This window comes from Dipodomys ordii, unplaced genomic scaffold (genome assembly GCF_000151885.1).
Source record: "Dipodomys ordii isolate 6190 unplaced genomic scaffold, Dord_2.0 Scaffold14, whole genome shotgun sequence".
NCBI lineage: Eukaryota > Metazoa > Chordata > Mammalia > Rodentia > Heteromyidae > Dipodomys > Dipodomys ordii.
In genome coordinates, this window is record NW_012267230.1 from 10,930,253 (window position 1) to 10,953,249 (window position 22,997).

General features: G+C 45.3%; 1 protein-coding gene across 2 annotated transcripts in view; it reads left to right on the forward strand.

Moving 5' to 3' along the window:
• Positions 1-22,997, forward strand: part of Grin2a (glutamate receptor, ionotropic, N-methyl D-aspartate 2A) — a 280,661-nt gene that overhangs the window by 188,646 nt on the left and 69,018 nt on the right. For both annotated transcript variants that reach the window (XM_013011440.1, XM_013011441.1), the window contains one exon: positions 22,273-22,478. In XM_013011440.1, coding sequence (XP_012866894.1) covers positions 22,273-22,478 — 206 coding nt within the window. The remainder of the gene's footprint in view (positions 1-22,272; positions 22,479-22,997) is intronic.

Consider the following 22,997-nt stretch of genomic DNA (forward strand, 5'->3'; position numbering starts at 1 on the left):
TACAGGGAAATACAGAGAAACTGAATACGTTGTTCAGGTTCACGAGCTAGTAAGTTGCAAAGCTAAAACATTGACCCCAACAGCCTATACTCATCCAAAAAGAAATGGTGTTTGAATCATTGAATGATTATTGATCATATATGAATCTTTGGGAAGTGTTTTAAAATGGCTATTTTAAAAGAATGAAGACGTGAGGAAGATCGTGGCACTCTGAAAGATTCATGACAGAGGAGTTAGTCAGGTTTTTAATTTTAGAGTATGCACTGGTGGTTAGATAAGTCAGGATTCGGTAGTTCTAGAGGAAATGTGTCCTGCCTACGAGCATTATTGTTCGTCTTTCTTTCTTTCTTATCTCCTCTTTCTCTCTCTCTTTTTTCTTCTCAATCCATATTTAAAGTAGAGTGCCCTTTTGTAAAATGAGTTTGGTAATATGATCAACCTTTGCTGAGTCTGTGTGGAATTTAATTTGTTTCCTTATATAATGATCATTAAGTTTCTCAAATGATGTGAGCCACAGAGAAGAAAGTGAAGCAATTACAAAAGATTTAAAATTATCATCTGACTTCCCTAGAGTCACATAGAGCAACTGTTTTAAATAACTACCTGGTACAACGTCAGGTCACAGTGAAGAAAATACAGTGGGCCTGTCGCAAATGGAAGAAGTGACATCGTCTTCTCATTGTGTTTCTGTTTGACACTGTCTTTCTTGTTTCCTCATTTCCTTCTTCCTTTCTTCCTTCACAACAATCTAACTCCTGCAAGGCAACATTCTCGTGAAAGCTTTCTAGATTTCCGAAGTTGAAACTGAAACATGCATTTCACAGAAGAGACATCTGCGTACTAACCTGAACCAGTACTGTGCTAGGAATGTTAGTGATAAAGACGGATGATGATGGTGGTGGTGATTAAGGTGATGATGATGGGGAGGTGGTGATGGTGGCGATGGTACTGATTGTGGTGATGATTCTAATGGTGATGGTGATGTTGGTAATGATGGTGATGGTGATGTTGGTAATGATGGTGATGGTGATGTTGCTGATTGATACAGTAATCTTCATGGAAGCCGCCACCACCATTAGTCTATCTCCTGTTTGTGTCAATGCATCATCTCATTTTAGTCTTTCAACGTTCTCTGACTTTTCTCTTATCTAAAAGGATAGGATACTATATTCTGTCATATAGTTGTTAGGACAGTTAACTCATGAAATAGATCAAGTACTTAGAATACGCGATTATTTTGTGTCAGTAACACACAAGATAACTAATAAATGCCAGCTCCAACTGGAATTAATTTTATCCTCCTTTTATAGGAGGGAAGTCAGAAGCTACCTATGTCAGATGACTTGTCCAAGGTCCTTTAGTGATGAAGGCAGAACTGGAGCTCCTGCAGGATTACAAGAGAGGCCCAGAGTGAACCACCATTGCCTAGGGTGGGTGTGTCTCCCTCTGCCCAGCAGAATAACCCAGTTTGATAGGCCAGCTAGCTGTCTGAGGGGGACAGGGATCCAATTAAGCGGGCAGACGGTATAAATGTGAGACAAAAGCTATACCCTTGATAGTTTGCCATTGCCATCAGTTATGAAAATGAGTGAATAGATTATTTAAATGATTTCAGATGAGTAAATTATTCAGAGAGCTTCTCAGTCAGAAGTATTTCTAGAAACTCCTGAATAGACAGATGAAAACCATTTAGATTTTCTGACAGGGTCATCAACTCATCTGTGTGGTAGGAAAAAAAGGCCCGAGTGTCTGTGACGGGGATTATGGGTGGAGAAAGAGAGGGGGAGGTTGAGCAGGGGAATTGAGGAGAGAAGTGGGAGAGACAGAGAGAGAGGGAGAGAGAGAGAGAGAGAGAGAGAGAGATTGCGTGAGCTTTCTATCACCATCACAAATACCAAAATGTTTATTTGGTTTCCGTTTTGCAAGTCTCAGTCAATGGTAGTCTGGGCCTGTGGTCGGAGAACATTCTAGGGTGAAAGAGTGTAGAGTGTAGTGTAAGGCAAAGTGCTCCCCTCATGGCTGGGGAGTAAATACTGTATTTTCCAAAATATATTGCTAAAATAAGTTTGAAAGCGAGTAGAGAAGCAGCCCTGACCTCAGTGATCTTCCATAGAATTCGCTGAGCACCTGCTCTGTACCAGATCTTAGCACGTGGACATTATTCTGCTTCAGTCACGTGACAGCCCTATGTGGTATGCTCTAATTCTAGATTTCAGTAGTTCAAACTTGGAGAGTGTTCAGTGAGCTGTTTGTTTATCTGTACTCACCCAGGACTCAAACTGAGTTCCCAGGCCTGGAACTCTTCCTGCTATGCTGAAGTTTCTAGGATGAATGGCAGATAATTTCACGTAGCGTTTATTCTTGTGGTTAGCATTTCCCTTGGGTAAGTGAAGTCGCGGCATGAAAGTCCCCTGCCCTTTAATTCAACATACCTCCCACTCATTAGGTTTAAATGACTGCCAACTATGCTATGGTGATGTGATTGAATTGCTTGTTTACTTACCTACCCATCCAAGCCAGTCAGTCCATCCAATAATCAACCACCTAATAAACCACCCATCCATCAATGCTTCTGCTCAAGCATCATCAAACACCTATAGTCACCAGCGCCCTTTTTAAGCCCACCCTCTTACCTACTATCTATTCACCAAGCTTTTCCCCCCCGAATGCCTCCTGCATTCGGACCTGCAGTAGGTACTGGTAAAGCAGAGACCAGAGACCAGCCATGCTGCCCTTGCCCTCAGCACTTCCCTACAGTCTAGTAAAGAGACTTTCCACAGTCTCTAGAGACGAGGGGAGGGGGGAAAGCGCTCATTAATTGCAACAGAATGAGATGAATGTTAATTACAAGAGGGCACTGTGAGATGCCAGCTCCAACCCAAGTGCTGGAAGGAAAGGAGCAAGAGCTTCCTACAAGAGCCAACATCTGACCAGAGAGCTGAAGCCTGAGCAGGCTCTCCTTCTGTTAACCGAATCGCAAACATGGAAGAAGGTCCCTTGCTATTTTTTCCCCATTTCCCGGCTCTCTTCATAGCAGGGACTGGATTGCTCCCCCATACTCCCAACAACCACCAGACCTTGAGGCTGGCTATCTGGGCTGACTCCTGTGTTCTCAGCACCACTTCTGTGAGCTTCTGTAGTGTCTCCATTTGTCCACTGATGGGGCAGATGAGAAGGACATTTATTTGTCCCCAAGAAAAGAGACAGGACAGCGAGGTGCTCCACCCCAGCAATCTGCTTCTGGCTACAGGAGGCTTTACCAGGCTGCTGTCTGTGGCTACAGTTGGGTTTTCCTCATCTGAGCCTTTGCCCACAGAAGTCACCCTCCCATCTACCCTGTTTTTCTTGGCATCAGAACCTGGCCTGGGCCAGTGGGAGGAGGACTGAATATTCCAAGGTTAATCTCTAAGCTGTAGGAGACGCAATATGCTTTATAGATCTGAAAACAAGGGAATTAGCTACCTGATCATTTCTATGGTTTATAAAATAACAGCAATACTAATAATAATGATACTAACAACGATGCTAACTATTGGTCAGGGAGGGTATTAATACATCGACCCCTTTTTAGTATCTATTTAAGACCATGGAGGCCCTGAGTTGTCTTGCCAGCGATGACAGAGCAAGCAAATGGCAAACTCTAGATTCCAGCTCGGCTCTGTCATTTTGTTTCAGTGATGCTATCGGTCCAATGGGGTTGCTTTGCACATCAGGAGTGAAGGTTGCCAGTGCTTCAGTTACGAAAACCCATGTTGGGAGTTCCTGTTCCCTGCATGGTGGCCTTGCTCCCGTGTTTGCAAGGCTTGTTAACAGGTACAAGATTTCCCAGTGAACCGTGCATTCCTTCCCAAGCTCAGCTCAGCATCCCACTGAGCTGTATGCAAATCGGCCCCCTCATCAGTCTCCTGCATCCTGGTGCAAAGCCAATCAGCATCCCCCTGCAAATCCCCCTGTAAATCAGTTGCGGCTCCTGCTGGAAATGGTTCCTTCATTGCTTATTACTCCACCATATGGTCTGTTATCTACCCATTGTCTTTTGAAAACTGTTCTGAAACTCATCAGAATATGATCTCTGGAGTTCGTACAATCTATATTACTTCCATTTGAATTATAATTCTGCAAATTAGAAAGACTTGAGTGGACCAGGTGGAGAGGGAATGATAGGGCTAAACCCTGTGGTGTTTCCATCCACGTGGAGGCACATCAGAAGAGAAACCCAGAGTTGAGGGGGGAAAAAAAAACAAAACAAGGGAATCAGTTCTTGTGCCCTTGAAAGGCATCGGAGAAGCCAATGGCTTCTCTCTTGCAGCATGTTTAGCTTGAACTTTATCTGAGCCAGAAAAAAATCCTGATTCTTGGTATTGATTCTCATCATGCTGGCTCTTATATGGGCCAAAAGATTATAGCTGATGGCATCTTTTTTCCCCTTTACATGATTAAAGTGTGTTTGAAAGAAATAGGACAGGCAGATCTAAGGCAGGAAAGGAGGGCAGGAATCCATGTTGATGATCAGATCCTGACAAGCCAGGTTTCGATGGGAGAACAGTTACCTTTATCAGGTGAGGACCAGAGCTTGAGAGGAAGTAAGAGACTTGTTGGAATTCCTCTGCACACACCATGTCTTACTTGCTTAAAGTATCCAAATTGGTGATTTGAATTGACATAGCAGAATTTGAATTTCATTACCTAAATGATACCCCAGGCTTTGCATTCAGGAATTCTCATCTTGTGGAGAACAGATGAGCATTCAAAAGTACAGATGGAGAATTCCATCAAGTTATACTATAAGCCAATGGAGATAGACGTTAGAGACCGGATGTTTCTAATCCAGAGCTGCAAATCCTAAATCAACATCAAGGGAGAAGTGACTGGGCCATACAGACTGAGAGGTGGGCATTGTAGAAATAGCTAATGCTTCCTTGAACCACTTCTTTTGTAGGAGGGAAGACATGCTGATAGACATTTATAGGGTTAAATTTGACCACTAGTCACGGTTCTGAGATCCAGGCCAGTCCTGTAACACCCTCATTCTTCGTATTTCTTGAACAACTAATGATAATGCCCAGTACATGTGAGGTAGAGAGTTCTAACAGGAAATACACAGAGTTTGTTTTTCTTATGTAATTCCCAATAATAAAAACAAAATACCCAAGAGTTTACAAGCTCTTGGCTCCATTGTAGGTCTTGAGCCAAGCGCTTTATCTGTACGATTGCATTGCACGTTCATTGCAATTCTGAAAGCCATAGATATTACAAATTAATTTTGCTTTGCAGATGAAGAAAGCAAGGACCAAGGATATGAATTACTGGAAGCATGGTCACCCAGCTACTTCATAGCTTTGGGGGCTTTTTAAATAATTTATACAAAACATCCAATAGAGAGCAGAGTAGAAAGAGCTTAATAAATGAGGACTATTATGCATACAAAGTGCAATCTAGGTTTTTAAATGACAATTATTAGGGTTGTTTTGTTTTCTCTCTTTTTTTTTTTCTGGTGCATTTTGAATGGATTTCTGGAAGCCTGCTGAGAACCTTCCTAGAGGAACAGGTTGTGGAGCCTAAAGCTAAGCCTCCTAAGGACCATTGGCCATTTGTTTTCTCGGTGCGCCCCACCCAGTCGGGTGAATGTTGAAACGTATACAATTAAGCAAGTCTTTCAGAAAAACTGCTTTTGGCTTTTGACATATTTGCTGTGCTTTCTGGGCCAAGTTACTTGAATGAACATCAGTTTATTGCTTTGAAAATGTGTAATAATTTCCTCCTCCTTCACTTTAATGTGACTCTGCCGTGAAGGTCAAATGAGATGAGATATTAACAGCAACTCGTAGCCCATAAAGGGCTTTATAAACCCTAGGACTTTTATATTATTATCCATATAATAACTAACACATTGCTTTCTGATCAGGCTGAGTTTTCTAATGTGCTTGCGATCGGAAATTCCTTTCTTTTTTCCCTTCCTAGTCCTTTTCATCTTTTTTCCAATATAGCTATGCGTAATCCAATACAAGTCTATGCATAAGGATCCAGGAACACTTGAGTTACTTTTATAGTTATGAAATTAATGATAATGCATTAATTGTGCAGAACCACAAAACTAGCAAATGAAAATAAAAATAACTTCCAGGACTTTGGATTTATTGGTAGAATGAAAGTAACACCAGGCTGCTTTTGGCAGGACCTTCTTCTCTGTGCACAGAATCATATTAATAGACAATATCAGTTCTATCTAAATTAGGGAACAGCAAGAGAAAAGCAGGCCTGGAGTCTCCCTTCAAAGGGGGGGGGGAAATGCCTAAGTGTAGTTTCTGGAGACAACCCGTGGGCCTGGAAGTCGAGATTAATGCCTCGCTCTGAGCTGTTCTGCAGTTAGCCCTGTTCAAGAGTCAAGGTTGACCTTCGAAGACCTGTGCACTGTGTGTGGGAAGGAGCCCTGGCTGTGACTGCTTGTGATGGGCGGGGCATCTTAGTGGGCAATCATTTACATATGTTAATAGAATCCTCCCAAGAGCCCTGCATAGGATCACATACCTCCTATTGATTGGGCAGGGGCTGATTGCCTGGAAGATGCCTTGTGAATATGTTTCCTTAACTCTAGCAAGAGTTATATGGCTGCTTCTCTTAGGCCCACTTTACAGGTCAGGAAGCTGGGACCCATGGAGCACAATTAGGCACCATCACACACAGATATAACTCCAGAGGCCAGGTGCTCAGGCTCAGGTTCTGCCAACTCCAAACTCCATGTTATTTTTCGGAACCTCGTACCAGAAGAGAGCCATTGAAGCCAACCAGGGCATGAAGGGGGGTGGCAGGTAGGTCCACCCTGGCAGAACACTCATCTGTTCACGTGCACACTTGATAAGCTTTGAGAGCCCTGGCTTGGATCAGACAGAACCCTTCCCTCCCTCCCTCCCTCCCTCCCTCCCTCCCTCCCTCCCTCCTTCCTTCCTTCCTCCCTCCCTCCCTCCCTCCCTCCCTCCCTCGAAGAACCTGCTCGGGCCGCAGGTGAGTATGTGAGCAGCTACAGGGCATGGTGACTGGTAGAAAGGCAGGTACCCATCTAGTTCTGTGGGGACTGCTTCGTCAGGGATCCTGAAGGACAGACAGGAAGGGTGTCCGGCAGGGAGTGGGCAGGGGTTTTTCTGGGCAGGGTGAGCAGAGTGTGTCAAGCTCCGGCACCAAGAGAGGAGCTGCGTGTACTCAGAGCCTGCGATTCACGATTAGATGTCGGCAGGGGAGGAGTCAGAAGCTAACTGTCCCAAATCAGACTGATTGCCAAGAGAAAGGAAGGCCTGGCAAGGGATTCATTGAGACCACGGCATCCTCGGGAACCCAGCACAAGGCTGTACATAGCATAGCGGGACTGTCAGAGAGCAGAGGACTTTAAAGCAATGGCCCAATCTGTGCTGCTTGGAGGATGGGGTGAACACACAAGGTACCCCAAAACAGGAAAGGCCATGGGAAACTGCTGCAGAGACCAGTAAGAGCGAAGGGCCACACTCCCGTGGTAGCTCTGAGTTAGCAGAGAAGTGGACCATGAAAATGAAAATCAAATGTTTGAACTATCAAGGACTGATGATTGATGATAGAGAGTGGAGAGCAAGAGATGAATTAAGGGATATTTCCCTCAGTGGGAAATAAGAGAAAAATCATGCACTTACTTTCATGACTGAAGGGGAGAAGATGAGTCTTTTGAGGCTGAGATTTCTTGGAAGCGGCAGAGAGGAGCAGGGGAGAGGTGGTCAGATATAGGAGTTGTCAATAGAGAGAATATGGAAGTCTGGGAGGAGTTAGGGACTGAGCGTGGTGGGATAGGAGGGAGGGGAGAGACACATAAGACATGCTCAGATGTAAAGGACATTGTTACATCGTGTTAGAACTTCACCCAGATGTCTAGACAATGCCCCATCTGTGTATTCTTCTGTATTTGCCAGCTGCATATTCATACAGCCATCTACAGATGCCAGGTAGCCTTTGTATTCCATCCCCCACCTAAGTTTCACCATCACTGGCTTTCCTGTTAGTCCACTGAGGAAAGGTTTGGGATCGAGAGGTAAACTCATCGCGAATACAGGCAGATACCACAGGCTCCCCGCCACTGACCGCCACGCCGCCGCCTGTCCCTTGTGACCGGAGCTGTGAGCCCGAACCCCTGAGCAAAGAGATGGGGAAATGAGAGAATAGCCACTTGGGGGATCTTTTATATATATATATATATATATATTTCTAGACAATATTTTTTCCAGTCCATCTTGTGACAGAAGGTATTGAAAAAAAGATGGGAAATGAAAGAATGGCGTCTTTTGTGGGGGATTTATATATATATATATTTTTTTTCTAGACAATAAAAATTTGTCAGTCTGAAATAAAAGACATGCTCAGAGAGAGAGAATGGGAAAGAGAGAGAGAGGGAGAGGGAGAGGGAAAGAGAGAGGGAAAGAGAGAGAGAGAGGGGGAGGGAGAGAGGGAGGGAGAGAGAAGACAGAGAGAGAAGAGAGAAAAAACTATACCAGCTGACAGGTGGGAAATGGCTGAGTAAGGGCTGACAGATTAGAGAAGCAACCCAGGAAAGACCGAGTGACCTCCCTTGTGCAGTGTAATGGGAACAATTACCTGTTGGATTTAGTGGTAAGAGGCGGCCCTGAAGCTCTGAGTGGGGCCAGTTTTAGAGGAGATGTATGTAAATGAAGGGCTGGGTTGTCAGAGAGCAAGGGCTGGGAGTTCTATTAAGCAGGAGAAGAGACACTTCTTCAGCACTGAAGGCAGACATGTGCAGAGGCAGGTAAGCTTGTGAATTATGTGGGTTGTCCATCTAATCTGAAATAAGGGACAGATTCATCAACTGGGAGTGAGAAGGGAGCTGGCAGTTCTGCGGTCTTGTGGGCAGGTGTGAAAGTTTGAAATAGTTTCTAGGGAATGAGGGAGATGCAATTAGGAGAAGAGAGAAAGATTTCTAGCCAGGGAGGGAGTCCTGGCATCTGCAATGCCGTTCATCTACGTGGCAAGGTGCTGTGTCCCACCTGCACTGGCTTGGTAGTTTACAGGTGAGGCACTGGTTGGATTGACTCAAGAGTTGGATGATGGCAGTGCCAGATAGGTGTGACAGAAGGACAAAATAAGGACAAGATACTGCAAGGTGCGGAAAAGCAATCTGTTCATGTGGTCAGTTCTCCATTGGAAGGGGGAAGTGGAGAGAGGAAATGGACTGAGAGAAAGTAAAGAGGTACCAGATGCAGGAGTCCAAATGACATAGAAGAAGAAACATGAAAGTATCCAAGTGAGGGCTGGGAAGGCGGCTCAGTGGTAGAGCACTTGCCTTGCCTGCATGAGGCCCTGGGTTCGATTCCTCAGCACCACATAAGCACAAAGAAAAAGCCGGAAGTGGCGCTGTGGCTCAAGTGGTAGAGCGCTAGCCTTGAGCTGAAGAGCTGAGGGACAGCACCCAGGCCCAGAGTTCAGGCCCCACGACCAGACACCCCTCCAAAAAAAAAAGAAAAAGAAAGAAAGTATCCAAGTGAGACTGGCTTTCCTTAATTTAACATCACTGAAGTCACATGAGTGTAAATGAGGTTCCCTTGTGAGAACTGGAGGAGGTGGGGTGGTGAAGATAGACTGGGAGGTGGTCCATGGAGAAATTTAAAAAGGAAAAAAATTGACCTTTAAACTTAATCAGAGTCTGATCAGTATGAATGCATTTATGGAGGACATGACATCAATTCTTTGCAAACAAGACAAATCTGAAAAACGCAGGAAGCAATAAATGGCAGCAGTATGCGGATAAACTAGGCCCATATTATCCCCAGGATTGAAGTCATTCATTAAGGGACTCAAAGGCCAGTTGCAGATTTGAATTGAAATACAACCAGATTCCAATGTGCATTTCCAGATTTTAGTCCACTATCCATGGGCCTCCATCCTTGTGGTTCAACAACTGTCTTTATGGCTTTTCCTCCTCCCCCGCCCCCACCTCTGTATTGAATACATGCGGTTCATTGGTATGGATACATTCCTGGTTCACAAGCATGGGACGTGTTACATGTTCACTTCGAAGCTGTCGTCCACACTTCTCTCACCGTGCAAGTCTTTTCTCACCACTCTGATTTCCAACTCTTTTGTAGCCTCTACCACTCCACTTGATTGACACCTTTCCTAACATCTTCCTTATCTGTCAGATCTGTCCTCTCTTCTGAGGCACCGTGCATCTATTTCAAGGGGGTTGGAGAACTTCCTGTGCCAAGGACTGGCTTACTCAATAGTTTCGGCTTTGTGGGCCATACAGTATCCATGGCAATTGCTAACGGCTGCCATTTTAGTACAAAAACAAGGTAGAGGAGAGGTAAGAAAATAAACCCGGCTGTGTTCCAGTCAGAATGTTATATTTTTTTCTATCTTTCAACTATTTAAAAAATGATAAGCCCAGGTTGGCCTCATGGGTTTATATGTACAAAATCATCTGATCCTCAGGGGTTTTTTTTGTTTTGTTTTTGCAGACTTCATTCACTGCTGTACTGCCACTCTTAGAATTGGCACCTGGGATGCACTAAGCGTTTGCTGAATAAATGAACCAGTGAATCATCCGACCCCAAATGACTGAGAGTCTAGAGAGTAGCTTTGCTTATCGTTTGTAACAGAGTAATCAGAAATCTTGGAATTCTGTCTTAGGCCATGACTTGTGTCGATCTGGAAAGTTTTGGTTTCACAGATGTGACACAGCTCATAACCATCATTCCTGAACTTGAACTTGGGGCTTCTGACTCCAGGTGTAGGTTCCTTTCAGCTGCTCAGTTTGCTAGGGTGACTTAGTAGACAATGCAGTGCTGAGTAACTGCTTGGTTGGTCTCCATGGTTCTCATTCCTCCCAGGAGCTCTGCAGGACTGGATTTGGTGTTCCATGTCTGAAATAAGGATAATTGGTGTGGGAGATTTTGGATCTGACACTCACGGGTTACCAAGGCTCCCTTTTCTGAAAGAGCAGGTGTTATCTGTCCCATCCCAGGGGGGATCCCCCTTGGGCCCACAGTCTCCCAATAATCATGTTTTTAACAGTGAGCAAAGCTGTGGTTAAGCTGATTATACTTCCCTCACTCATTAAATCTTCTGTTGGCTTTAGTATTTCAAAGGATCCTCTTGCTTGGAATACTTTAGGGCTCAGACAAGCCTGGAGCAAAGTAGTTTGGGGCCAGAGCCGAGCCAAAGAAAAGTAATTGTCAAAATACCATCTTATCTAAAGAGAATTGAAATTCTGATCAGCACGACTCTCATCCCAGTGTCAGAGTTCACCCCGGTGCTGGGCTTCGGTGAGCATCCCTGTAATGCACTACTGGGCCCTGTAATGCACTACCAGGGCCTCAGGCACCGGTCCCTGGCTTGCCCTTTCATTTACAAGGAAGAAAATGTCTTATCTCAAAGATGTAAATTTATTATTTTGCCCCAGATACAGAAGCACAGATGCCCTTCAGAGACCAGCTGCTGAGTTCCAAACGCTTCAACATTCACAACCCAGTAACTTTTCACTGGCGAGGGGATGAGGTGCTTTTCAACTGATCGATACCCCCAGGTCCTATAACCTTATTTTTAAAACTGCAGACACTGTCAATGAGGTTAACTTTGAATGTTCAGGGCCAAGATCCAAATGCAATTGGCTTTTTTACATAATGCTGAGTGAGGAAATCCATCAGCGTGTGGCCTCTTAGACATCTCCAGTCAGGTTAGAGGCTCAAAGCCTCCTGCTTCCTTGGCCTGCAATTCGATTACCTGGAACACATCTCCTTTTATAAACGGTTACATGCTAAGACCCTAATTTTATCATTTTTTAAAAGTTTTCATTAAAAAAAAAACCCACCACAGTTGCCAAGCAATAAGAGGAGTCATACCTCTATTGATGCTTGCCTCGGGATTTTTAGGCTGGAGGAATTAATTGATGATCACACACACACAAAATCAAAGTCCTCTCAGCCATCATTTCAGGATCAGGACATGTCTCTCTTGACCAGTTTCTAATTCGCTGGCAACTCCGCCAAGGGCACAGAGCAGCTAAATACCGTCTAGGTAAATATACTACCCCCCAAAGAGTTATTTGCTTTGCCAGATTGCAAATGGCATTTCATTTATTTCACCATTGGAAGCTACACTGATCTTTGAAATTTACCCAGAAAAAGTACACTAGAAGGTCAAAAGGAAACCTTCACTGGGTTTCTAAACAGTCTTTGTGAAGGGTGCTAAGAATAGTAAGAGTTATCACCATTGTCGTAATTGGTGGGCTGACTCCAGGCCAGGTTCTCACTTGATGTTTAGGTCTTTGGTTTGTTCCAGCCCCGAGTCCAGTGTCTGTTCCTTGCTTTCTCCACATCAAGATGGCATCTGTTTCCTTTTTCTTTCTTATATAGCATGCCTCTAAAGGAGCCCAACCAAGGGTAGGTTTGGATTTGAGTGATCCCAGATGCAGCAACGGGAGGAAAATTGGGTTATCTTGACGGCATCTGAGGATTCAAAGGGAAGATGGAATCCTCCCTCCTAAGTCTAATCAGCTGTTAGAGCCTTCAGGACATTCCTCAGTCATCGCACAGTTCACATTGGGAGCCTTTGCTTCCTTCCCTCCTGACCCAGGATTCAAATCGCCTTTTGGAGGTCAGTGTTTGTGGTGGGTGGCATTCAACCCCTTGGCTGCAGAGCGGGGCTCATTGAGAACTCTCCTGTGGGAAGCATTTTCCATGCTACAATTCAGGTTCCCCAGAAGAGTCAACTCATGGGAAAACCGAGGAAATCAAACTGGCATGCATGAAAGCAAACTGCAAGACCACCTCAGGCTGCTGGCTCCTCTCTTCCTGTACTATTCAAGGAAAAGAAAACATTCTTCTCGACAGGAGGGAGGCTGAGCACTAGGGGAGCCGGAACTGAGATTTTCCAACTCCCAGACCACCACACAGGCCACTGCCAGATGCTGATGACCACCTAGCCAATTAATCCACGGAATATTCATTCCCTTGGCAAAGGAAATCGTTCATATTTGCCTCGAAATTTCCCACAGCAAATGCGATGCCCATCTAGGGGGAAATTAGGCAGCTGTAATGACCCCCTGCTCTCAGGTCCCACATCCCAAGCTCAGTTCCCAGATCCAAGTTTCTCAGGCTGTGAAATAAGGATAAGAGCATCTTTTTTTTTTTCCTTGCTGGACTGTGAGGGTGAAAGGAGAAAATACTTGTTGGGGTGATCATGAGACCTCAATACACTCCAGTGACTATACTTATTAACTATTCAGTAATTGTTATCACAGCCCGTGGAGGGCTGGCTGAGACAGCATTTACCCAGGGAAGGACTCCCAGGAGAATGTGGGGAAAATTAATTAGTGATTATGAGAAAGAAATCCTTTTGATTTTTTCAAGTCTCTGATGTTATATCATTCTGAGGTGAATTCTAAGAGGAGGAAGAAAAACGCTATTAACTGCCTAGCTAATTAGCAGAGCATATCACTTTTTAAGAGTACACCGAGATTTAAAAGCAAACCAAAGAAATAGGACTTCCCATCTATGCCCAGGGACTAGGACTGGAGATTGTATGTGAACTCCTGAGGAAAATGGAGGCTCTTGGTTCCCAAGACTTTTCACTTTCAGATTTCAGTTTAAAAGGTGAACAAGCGTTAAAGCTGTTTTCTTGTTCACTGAGCGTTACGGGGAGGATGGATGGATACATACATTTGGGTTCATCATGGCAATGTGAAAGATCGAAACACATCTCTGTACATGACCAGATCCGTGCTGGGTCTTGAGATCCTTGAGGTTGTTATACAGAATGGTATTAGGTGATCCTGACAGTAGTTATTAGAGGAGGAGAAAAATCAACTGCTCCAATGTGAGCTTTGTAACAATTAGGCAATTCTGAAATTTCAACTGAGAGGAATTTAATTAAGGCTCTAATAGCTGATTAAACTCATTTTGGATCTGTTGGCAATTGCTACTGGTTACGTAAGTAACCTAGGAAGAAAGAGTTCCATCTTTTTGTTTTGTTTTGGCTGCATTTCATCCTGCCTTGGAACCAGAGGTATAACCCCCCCTCCCCCCACCCCGCCGCCTGGTGCTTCTCAAAATGGGATCCTTAGACCACCCAGAGCAGAAGGACCGCAGACGCTGAATGGAAAGTCAGGATGATATCAGGCCGCAAGCCAGACCTACCGATTCCAACACTCCAGAGGCTCAGTGTCCTCCCTCTCCCTTCTCCTCTTTTCTCATCCTCCTCCTCTTCTTGCTTAGCAGCACGGGAGGTTGTAGTTAGGGCCTTGCGCTTGCTAGGCAGGTGCTTGTCACTTGAGCTATCCCCGTCATCCTTCTGCTTTTCCATTTATTTTTCAGATAGAGTTTTTCACTTTTCCCCCCAGCTGGCTTGGGACTGTAATCCTCCTACTTGAGAGCCTCCCACCCCTGCATTCCTCACCAGTCCCCCCGGGGGGGGGGGTTCTTCTCATGTGAAAGTTCCCTAATCCCACCGTTCTCCATCCTTGCATTTAAGACGGTGCACTTAGTGACGAGGAAGTCCACTTTTACATCAGTGCCTGAAAACTGTCCTTAGATATCCTCTGCCACGGAACTGAAGACAAGGTCGGTTTAGCCTGCACCCAGTTCTCAGCAGCCGCTCTTTTGCAGATGTTTGTTTGCATATGCCAACATAGGGAAGCTGAATTCAAGGTGACACTGAGTTTTGGTGTACTAGCTGTCCAAGACGACAGCCATGAGGGTCAGGTTGGGAGTGAGGTAGAGGAGAACGATGAAGGAGGAGACACTGATCGAGATGCATGGTACCCACAAGCTGACGCGTAGCACTGAAGTCCCTTTGTACAACTACTTAAGAATAGTACAACTAAACTAAGGAATTCGACTTCAAAATGCTCTTGCCACAGCACATCCCAGCTTGAGATCCAGCCTTGGCAGTGGCTCCAACAACTGTGTTGTAGTTTCCAGATCAATCAGATTCCAATGTGTTATGGACACAAAGTAGCAACTCCAGCCACAGCCACAGAATGACTCGTGTGTAAACCCGTCATCAGCGTCAGGTGTTCCTGCCGAAGCCTGGAAGTGATGCTAATCTATGATGCTACTTATGCTAAATATGGACATTAAATCATTCTGACTTTCCTTCATGGCCATTTATCTCACATCCTTTGGACGACTTTACCTTTCAAGTGGAAAGAAATTGGCCTCCTGTTTTGCTTTGTTTTTCCTCCTTAACTTGATCTTCCTGAAGAGTTAATTACTCATATTTTCTCCAGCTTGGAAGTAAATCACAGCTTATTACCCAGAGTGAAATGCTGTCTGATGTTTTGCACACGTGAAGTGTTTGTTTTAAAGGCCTTTTCCCCTTCAGTGATGAAATCATGCCGTGAGCTCATGGGGCCCAGTCAGCCAAGAACACAGGCGGCCAGAACTCACCTTCCACTGTCGCTTTTAATAAACTGTGCCTGCCTCTCTCTCTCTCTCTCTCTCTCTCTCTCAAATTGTGCGATCTCTATTGTCCTGTCTCTAAGGAGAGGAGCAGGTATAAACAGGCAACTCTCCTCTTTTAACTTTGTTCTAAGTAAACATTGTTGGTGTGCAGTGGTCAGAATTGGGTTCTGTTCCGCAAATACGAATTTGAGCAGCGAAGGGTGGTGGGTAAGCAATCTACCCAGTGCGTGGGTCTCGTGGCTATGGACGACTGGCTTTCCTTCAAGGCAGACTAGGCCTCCACCTTTTCCCCGCTGCAACTGGCTGAGTTCTATTGATTCTCCCACTTTGAGCTGTCACGAGCAGATGCCAGACTGGCCGCTGGCTCTGTCATCCAGAGTCTACCGTCTGCCTTCAGGATCTTTTGGCCACTGCCCTTTTCTCTGCACTTCTTCAGGAGAAAGTGTTCTACAACACTTTTCCAATCAGAGGAGTCAGTCTTCTTATTTTCAGCAAGCTCCCTCCCCCACAGCCCTCTACCCTCGTCTGTCCTCCACCGACAAGGAAACCCTTCACAGGATGCACACAGACTCTCCCGCCCTGGCTCTCACGTGGGAGTCGCTTCCTCGAGGAAGTGTCTCGCGATTCCCACACAGAGCCGGCAGCGCTCCTGACCCAGCGCCACCCGCGCTCCCCATCGGCAGAGCGCTCGCCTCGGTTTGTTACTACTGGATCTGACTTCTCTCCCACCAGCCAAGGACGGTCCTCCCTCAGGTCTGTCCATCAGGCGGTCCCACGGCCTCACCCAGTGTGATCGCGTTGAGTTCATAAATGAAGAATCAGGCTCTTTGGGAGAATGGGTACTTGAGCTGGACCTGCAAAGAATGGGTACAATTTCAGTAGATGGGGATGGGATGGGAGAGGAATTCAAGGTAGAAAAAGTAATGTAAGAGAAAGGGGGTGTTGTTTGGTGAGAAGTATACACGATAGCTTAGCATCTTCCTTGTCTCCATGTGTGTGTGAATGTGTGTGTGTGTGTGTGTGTGTGTGTGTGTGTGTTGTGTATTAAGAGTGTACAAATGTGTGACCATATCGGCACATGAGGGCTCATACTTATATGTACAGGTTTGTGTATGGAGGCGTAGGTTTGTCTAGCGTGTGCATGTGTATTGCTAAGTGTGTTCGTTTTACTATGAGAATGTGGCTGGAGAGAGAGGTAGACAGAGAGAGAGAAAGAGAGAGGGGGGAGCAGAGAAATGGAAGGATAGTAGAGAGGTTAATTGGACCTGAAATGAAGAGAGGGCATGAGTGGTAAAGAGTTCAGTTCTCCCAGGGTCATGAATCAAGGGAGGACTTGAACAGGCGTGGACCCATGAATTCAATGTTTAGATATACGTTTGTTGGAACTGGTTTTGGAGACCAGAAGTTTAGCTACAAGGTTGTTTTTAATTGAATCTTGTAAGCATTTTCTAAATAGATCAAGTAAGATCAAATCCGTATTTGAAACACCCTTTGAAAGATGAACAAGGGTCTGTTAGCTCCCATTCCTCCATCCATTTGCAGCCTGCAGGAAATCTCTGAATTCATCTAGACACGAAGGGGTACATATTAACCTGACACATACAATTTCTAGAGATGAAATTCTCTCTGCTCTGAGGAAAATGTTGGCTGAACAATTCAATAAGTAATCACTGCCCATTCACAAGGCGCCTTCTAGGAGCTCAAGAGCTTTCTAGTTTCCTGAGAGCATTGTATTTAAATTGCATTAATAAGAAAAGATAAAAAGTTAATTTTACCTTTTTACATTTCTTTCAATAAATTCACTTTCGTGCATCACAGGTCAATTATTTTTCTTTGTCCCCCAAACTTCAGTATATTCTGAAAACACTCAGAGATTTATTACCAAAAGTCAGTGTATTTTGAAGGTAAAGATATTTTCCCTGCTCCTCTCACACAGCCTATTTGAGTGAGTTGGGGACCGTTTTAGGTACAGAAATTCATAATAGAGATGAAGAACAATCTGTCCCTAACTTTCTCTTGTGTATAAGTAGTTTATAAGGATCAGAATGGTGTTAAGAACAGTGGCAGGTGCTGCTCAGGTGTGTGCTACCTTGTCTTGTAAGAGCTCAAACAATACTATCACTTAATTGCTCTCATCTCTATTTCTCAGCTCGGTGTGCACTCTCTGATAGCTTTCTCCATCATCACCACTGTAATCCTAATAGTCTCAGCAAAAGTCCCAGTAAAACCACTCATTGGCTCGCCATAGGTAATAGGCATATGCCTGGACCAATCACTGTGGCTGGAGGATTCAGTGAACTCATATACCACATAAGGCATCTCTCCTAGGGAAAATCAGTATGCTCTAACAGGAAAAAAAATGAGATGGTGGGCAGGACAAACAGAAAAGGTTAGTATCCAGCTGATGCTTTTGTGTAGTTATAACATGAGATAAGATGAAATCCACAGTTAAAGCTGTGCCCTCTCTTAATTTAAATAAGGACAAAAAAGCACCAGACATTCCTCTATGTGCCTCATTTTTTGTCTCTAGTTATAACTATCTAAGTACTCTCAGCATCCAGCAGGTTGTACCATTATCAATCAGCAGCCTATAAAACAAAGGCAAAGCGGCACCAAGTACTTTAGTTGGGTGGCATAGTATTAAGCAGAGACAGCTAGGATTTGGAGCTGGGTAATGGGCCAGAGTTCAGATTCCTGGTAACTATGTCACTTTCCCATTCTCTGTCTCCTTCCCCCCCTCCCATAAATTTGGATTTTTAAAAAAGTTAAAAAAGCCTTTTGGTTCAGAATAGTTTTATTGTTACTGCAGAGTTCAGTATCTTCCCATCAACCTCACACCCCGTGTCTCTGATAACACTAGCATCTGACATAAGACTGGAGCATCTGTGGCAATCACTGCACCAGATGATGCACTGTTGATGCACGCTCAAAATACTATTAGGTTTATTGAGATTTTCTTAATTTTATTCTTTTTCTGTGCTATCATGACCTCTGATTCAAGACACTATGTATCATATAATTAAGGTACCTCCTTATCGACTACAGTTTCTTAAACTTGCTGGGTTTTTGATGACCTTGACAGTTTTGAGCAATACAGACAGATGTCTTCTAGAATGCCCCAAACTTGACATTTTTCTGGTATTATTCTTAGAATGAGTTCACCTCACCATTGTCCGCATACCATTTTAAGAGTACGTACCATCAAAATGGCTTACAAAGTTGATCTTGACTATGACCGTCTAGCTGAGGCGGTTTTGTCCGGTTTTTGCATTATGAAGTTGGTCTTCCTTTCTCAGCAAAAGTCTCTACTTGCATTTCTTGAGGTCTGAGTGCAAATTCCAATCCTTTCACTTTCCAGCTATGTGGACAAATTCCCCAAACTAGTACTCTACTCCTTGAGCCACAGCTTTACCTCCAGCTTTTCTGGTAGTTAATTGGAGACAAGAGTCTCAGAGACTTTTCTGCTGGGGCTGGCTTTGAACCACAATCTTCAGATCTCAGCCTCCTGAGTAGCTAGGATTATAGGCATGAACCATTACCACCTGGCCGTCATTTTCACCATCACATACAATCCTTATAACCCGGTGAGGTGGGCACCTTTAACAATCTGAGGGAAGCATATTTCCAAGAGAGGGCTGTGACTAACTTGTGCTCTAGTTCTGTACAGATTGAGTTTGGATACCTGTATGGCTCCTATAACATGGCCAGCACACGATGATTAACCTCCTTCAGTCTCAGTTTTCCCATCAAGCACCAAGCAGAGTTACAGGTACCTTCCTCTAGAGCTGCTCTGAAGAGCAGGTTGTGGAATGCACCAAGTCCACTCAGCACTCTTCCCCAGTAAGCGTGAACCGTTGGCCTTGTGTCACCATGGTCCAAAACGTCATGGGCAGGATGTCACCAAATCAGAAGGGGGAAAGTCATGGTTCTCTTGGCAGAAAGAGGAAGGGTCAGCTTTGAGGGCAGCTCCGCTTCGGGTGCCATCATGGTTCTCAGAACCGTCCGCCACCTCTTCAGAGACAAGCACGCCGTCCGGCTGCTCTTTACTCTCCCTTCTCCCCAGATCCACGGCCACTCTCACCTATCCAGAATGAAGGAGGGGTGCTGCCCTCACCCCTCTTCCAGCTTTCTACCCTTGTACTTCACATAGGACATCAGCTCTGAAGACCTGAGAGGTCACAGAGTCCCACAGAGTCCCACACAGTCACACCCTCCCCCCCCCGCCCGGTCTCTCTCTCGGGGGACTCAGACTTTAATGGAGAGGTCAAAGCCCAAGCGAATGTTACAGCAGTAACTATGTCATTAAAAAAAAAAAAGTGAATGTCATAGCCGCTCCACCATCTCAATCAGAGTTTCTGCTACAGAAATCTATCACGTCTCCCATGGAGAAGCTTAATAAAGGTTGAATCAATGATGCTAATAGCCTCATGATGACAGCCCGAGGGTATATAATTCTGGTCTCAGTGTGTGGGATGTAAGACATATAACTTCTATGCATTCCAGTTCCCTGAGCCAGAAGCTGGGACTATAATCCTGACCCTGGAGGACTGAGGGGGGATTAGACTCAATGATAATATTTATCCATTCCCTAGCTATATGATGTGCTCCAACTCACCTTGTTATAATTATGGGATCTCCAATGTTCCGGTGTTATAGATCACCAGGGAAAGCAAGAAGAACTACTTTACAGTTACAGTTATGTGTGGGCTCCACCTTCCGTGCTAACAACAGAAGAATAAGAGCAGCCATGGTGTTTTGTCATGGGCCAACCTAGGTTTTGTGCTTTATGCCTTGTACACATTTGGGACTCGCTCCAGACCCCAACGGCCTGGCCTCGCCATCTCTACTTCACAGTTGGAGAAAGTGAAGTTCGGAGAGGTGAAGTAACTTCCCAAGATGGCACAGCTAATGGGCAGAACCAGTATAGCACGTCGTTTTCTGTTTGACTTCAAAAGCGAATTCTTCTATCCTCTGCCCTCCACCTGGCCTCGCTGAAAGGCTGTGCTTGAGTTTTCCAAGTTAAATAGAAAAGAAAGGTGCTTGTACAACATGTTCCCAAAGGAAAATGTATATTCATCTCTCTCTCTCTCTTTGTTTTAAATAATCGATTCTCAAATTTGTATGATTGACTAAGTCGTTGTCCAGCAGCTGACTGGTAGCTCCAGATGGGGTTCTGATTCATCCATCACCAATCTCAGGACATAGTAGGGGTTCAATAAATCCACATGGAGTGAATGAGAATTTCGAGGGCCCAGAAGTCTCTAGGCTTGTACTCCCCATCAAAGTCTGGGAAAACGGCGTGTGTATGTCACCAGATTGCCCTGCGGATCTTCCTATTTTAAAAGGGACAATATTGCCAAAGCCAGACACTTCTGTAATTAGCCACATGGGATGTTTCTTCACAGCCAGCAAATAGGTTGTTTTTCTTTTTCTTTTTTCCAGTGCAAATGATGAGGTAATTTCAAGGTGCATGGGTTCTATTCTTTCCCTTACCCATCAGCCCCTGCTGCCCTTCATGACTGAATTCTCTTTAAGGGCCTGCGATTCATTTCTGGTGACACTGACGCTTGCCGGGGGAGAGGTGAGCGGACCAACGTCAGCACCGACAAGCCTGCACCTGCACTTAGCTTTCCAGAGGAGGTGTTTTCCTTGAGGTTTTTCTGACAAATAAAGCGCTGACCTGTGGTGTCAGGCGATCCTGCAGGAGGGAGCAGGAGAAAGTGCATGGCGGGGGCAGCATGTTCCCAGCGCCGAGGTGAATAGTGCCAATAAACTGTCAAATAAAATTAAAGTTCAAAACATACAGCCTTCAATTTGATTTCGCTAAGATGCTGGCTGCCGCTGCTCGGAGGAAATGCAATCGATTCTATTTTGACAGGTCCTGGTGCACACTAAGCAGCCGCGTCTCTACTGGGTGCAGATGAATAGAAATTCACCTCCATTTGCAACTTAAAGGAACCATAATCTGGGGGGGGGGAGTGGAAGCGAAGGTACTAGTTCTGTCACCCACTCTGCCGCCTGCACTTGCCTTTTCCCACCATCACCTACTCTGTTTTGCTCTCTTAAATTTTAAAAGAATTATTGCCTTTAAATGGCCTCACAGAGCAACTTGAGACTACAACGCATCCCGATCAATATCGCCCCTGGCACCCTTCCCACCCAGTCCTCAGCCCACCCCTGCCCTCAGTCTTGTTAGTCCTGCAGGATTTATATGGGATTCTTGACTGCATTTTTTCCTCTCTCGTCCTCTTCATCTCATGCTGCCTTCCTCTCCCCTCTCCTCTTTTTCAAGGCCCCTCTTCGTCTTCCTCCTTGCCATTTTCTTCTCTCTGTACTTGAAGGAAAAGCATGTGTTCAGTCCTCTGCTCCAAGCCCCGTGCTTTCTCGGTCAGTTCCCAGGACATCTTAGGAAGCAGGTGGACCGGTGTTCACGTGACAGATGAGGAATCCAAAGCTTGGAGCTGAATAACTAATAAGCAACAGAGACAGGTGTTCGAACCCACAGCTCTGTATGGCCATGCACTGGTGATGACACTCATGGCCCTGAACTCTGAGAAGCAGATCCCTGGTGCTACCCAGAGAGCTGCTAGGACATCCATCACTGCTCAGACACGCGTGTTTCGTTAGTTGAGGGGGGGCACAGGAGGTGTCCATGACTCTGTTCCCTCTTGTTCGTGTTTTCTTGGCACCCGCGTGGACACCTCTGCAGAGAAATATGACAGGACAGCCCAGATGACCCGTGGGGAATCTCCTTTTTGGGCCGCCTATGGGGCGTGGCGACACCCTTCTAGGAGTCAGCTTCGCCAGTGAGCACAGGTGTGTTTTTGTGCTTCTGGTGCAGGTGGGAAAGTGGGAAAACCAGACCCTGAGCCTGAGGCATGCCGTGTGGCCGAGGTACAAGTCCTTCTCAGACTGCGAGCCGGACGACAACCACCTGAGCATCGTCACCCTGGAGGAGGCCCCCTTCGTCATCGTGGAAGACATAGACCCGCTCACCGAGACCTGTGTGAGGAACACCGTGCCCTGCCGGAAGTTTGTCAAAATCAAGTGAGTGCCCGGGAGGCTGTGGCCCGAATGTGGACAGCTTGTGTCGCTGCGGGTATCGGGACTTAGAATTCAATCGTGGTGTGTAATAGCGAACATACCCTATTCTAATAACACAATAGATCAAAAGCCTTAAGTGCTTGGAGGTCCACCGAGGTTGCATTTATTTAATTCTACTAGCAATGAGAGGTGAGAGGTTTTGCCTATGGCAAATTGACTTTTTAAAAAAAAACAGTTATAGAGAAATGAAGGAGGCTGTTCAACAGCGCCCATGGATGAACAATGGAGGAGGTCGGACTCCATCTCTAGTCCAGCTGACCTGGAAGCTCAGGCATTACCAACAACGCTCCCCATGAGTTTGTCCTCCATGATTATTTCTTCTCCACTTTTCTGACTGGCCCATTCACTCTCCCTTCCCCAGCATGCTCTTTCTTCTCTCTCTCCCCTTTCTATTTCCCAGATCAACACTTCTTCTAAAACAACAACCAAAAAAGTGTGGTGTCCATTCATGGCAGCCACCCC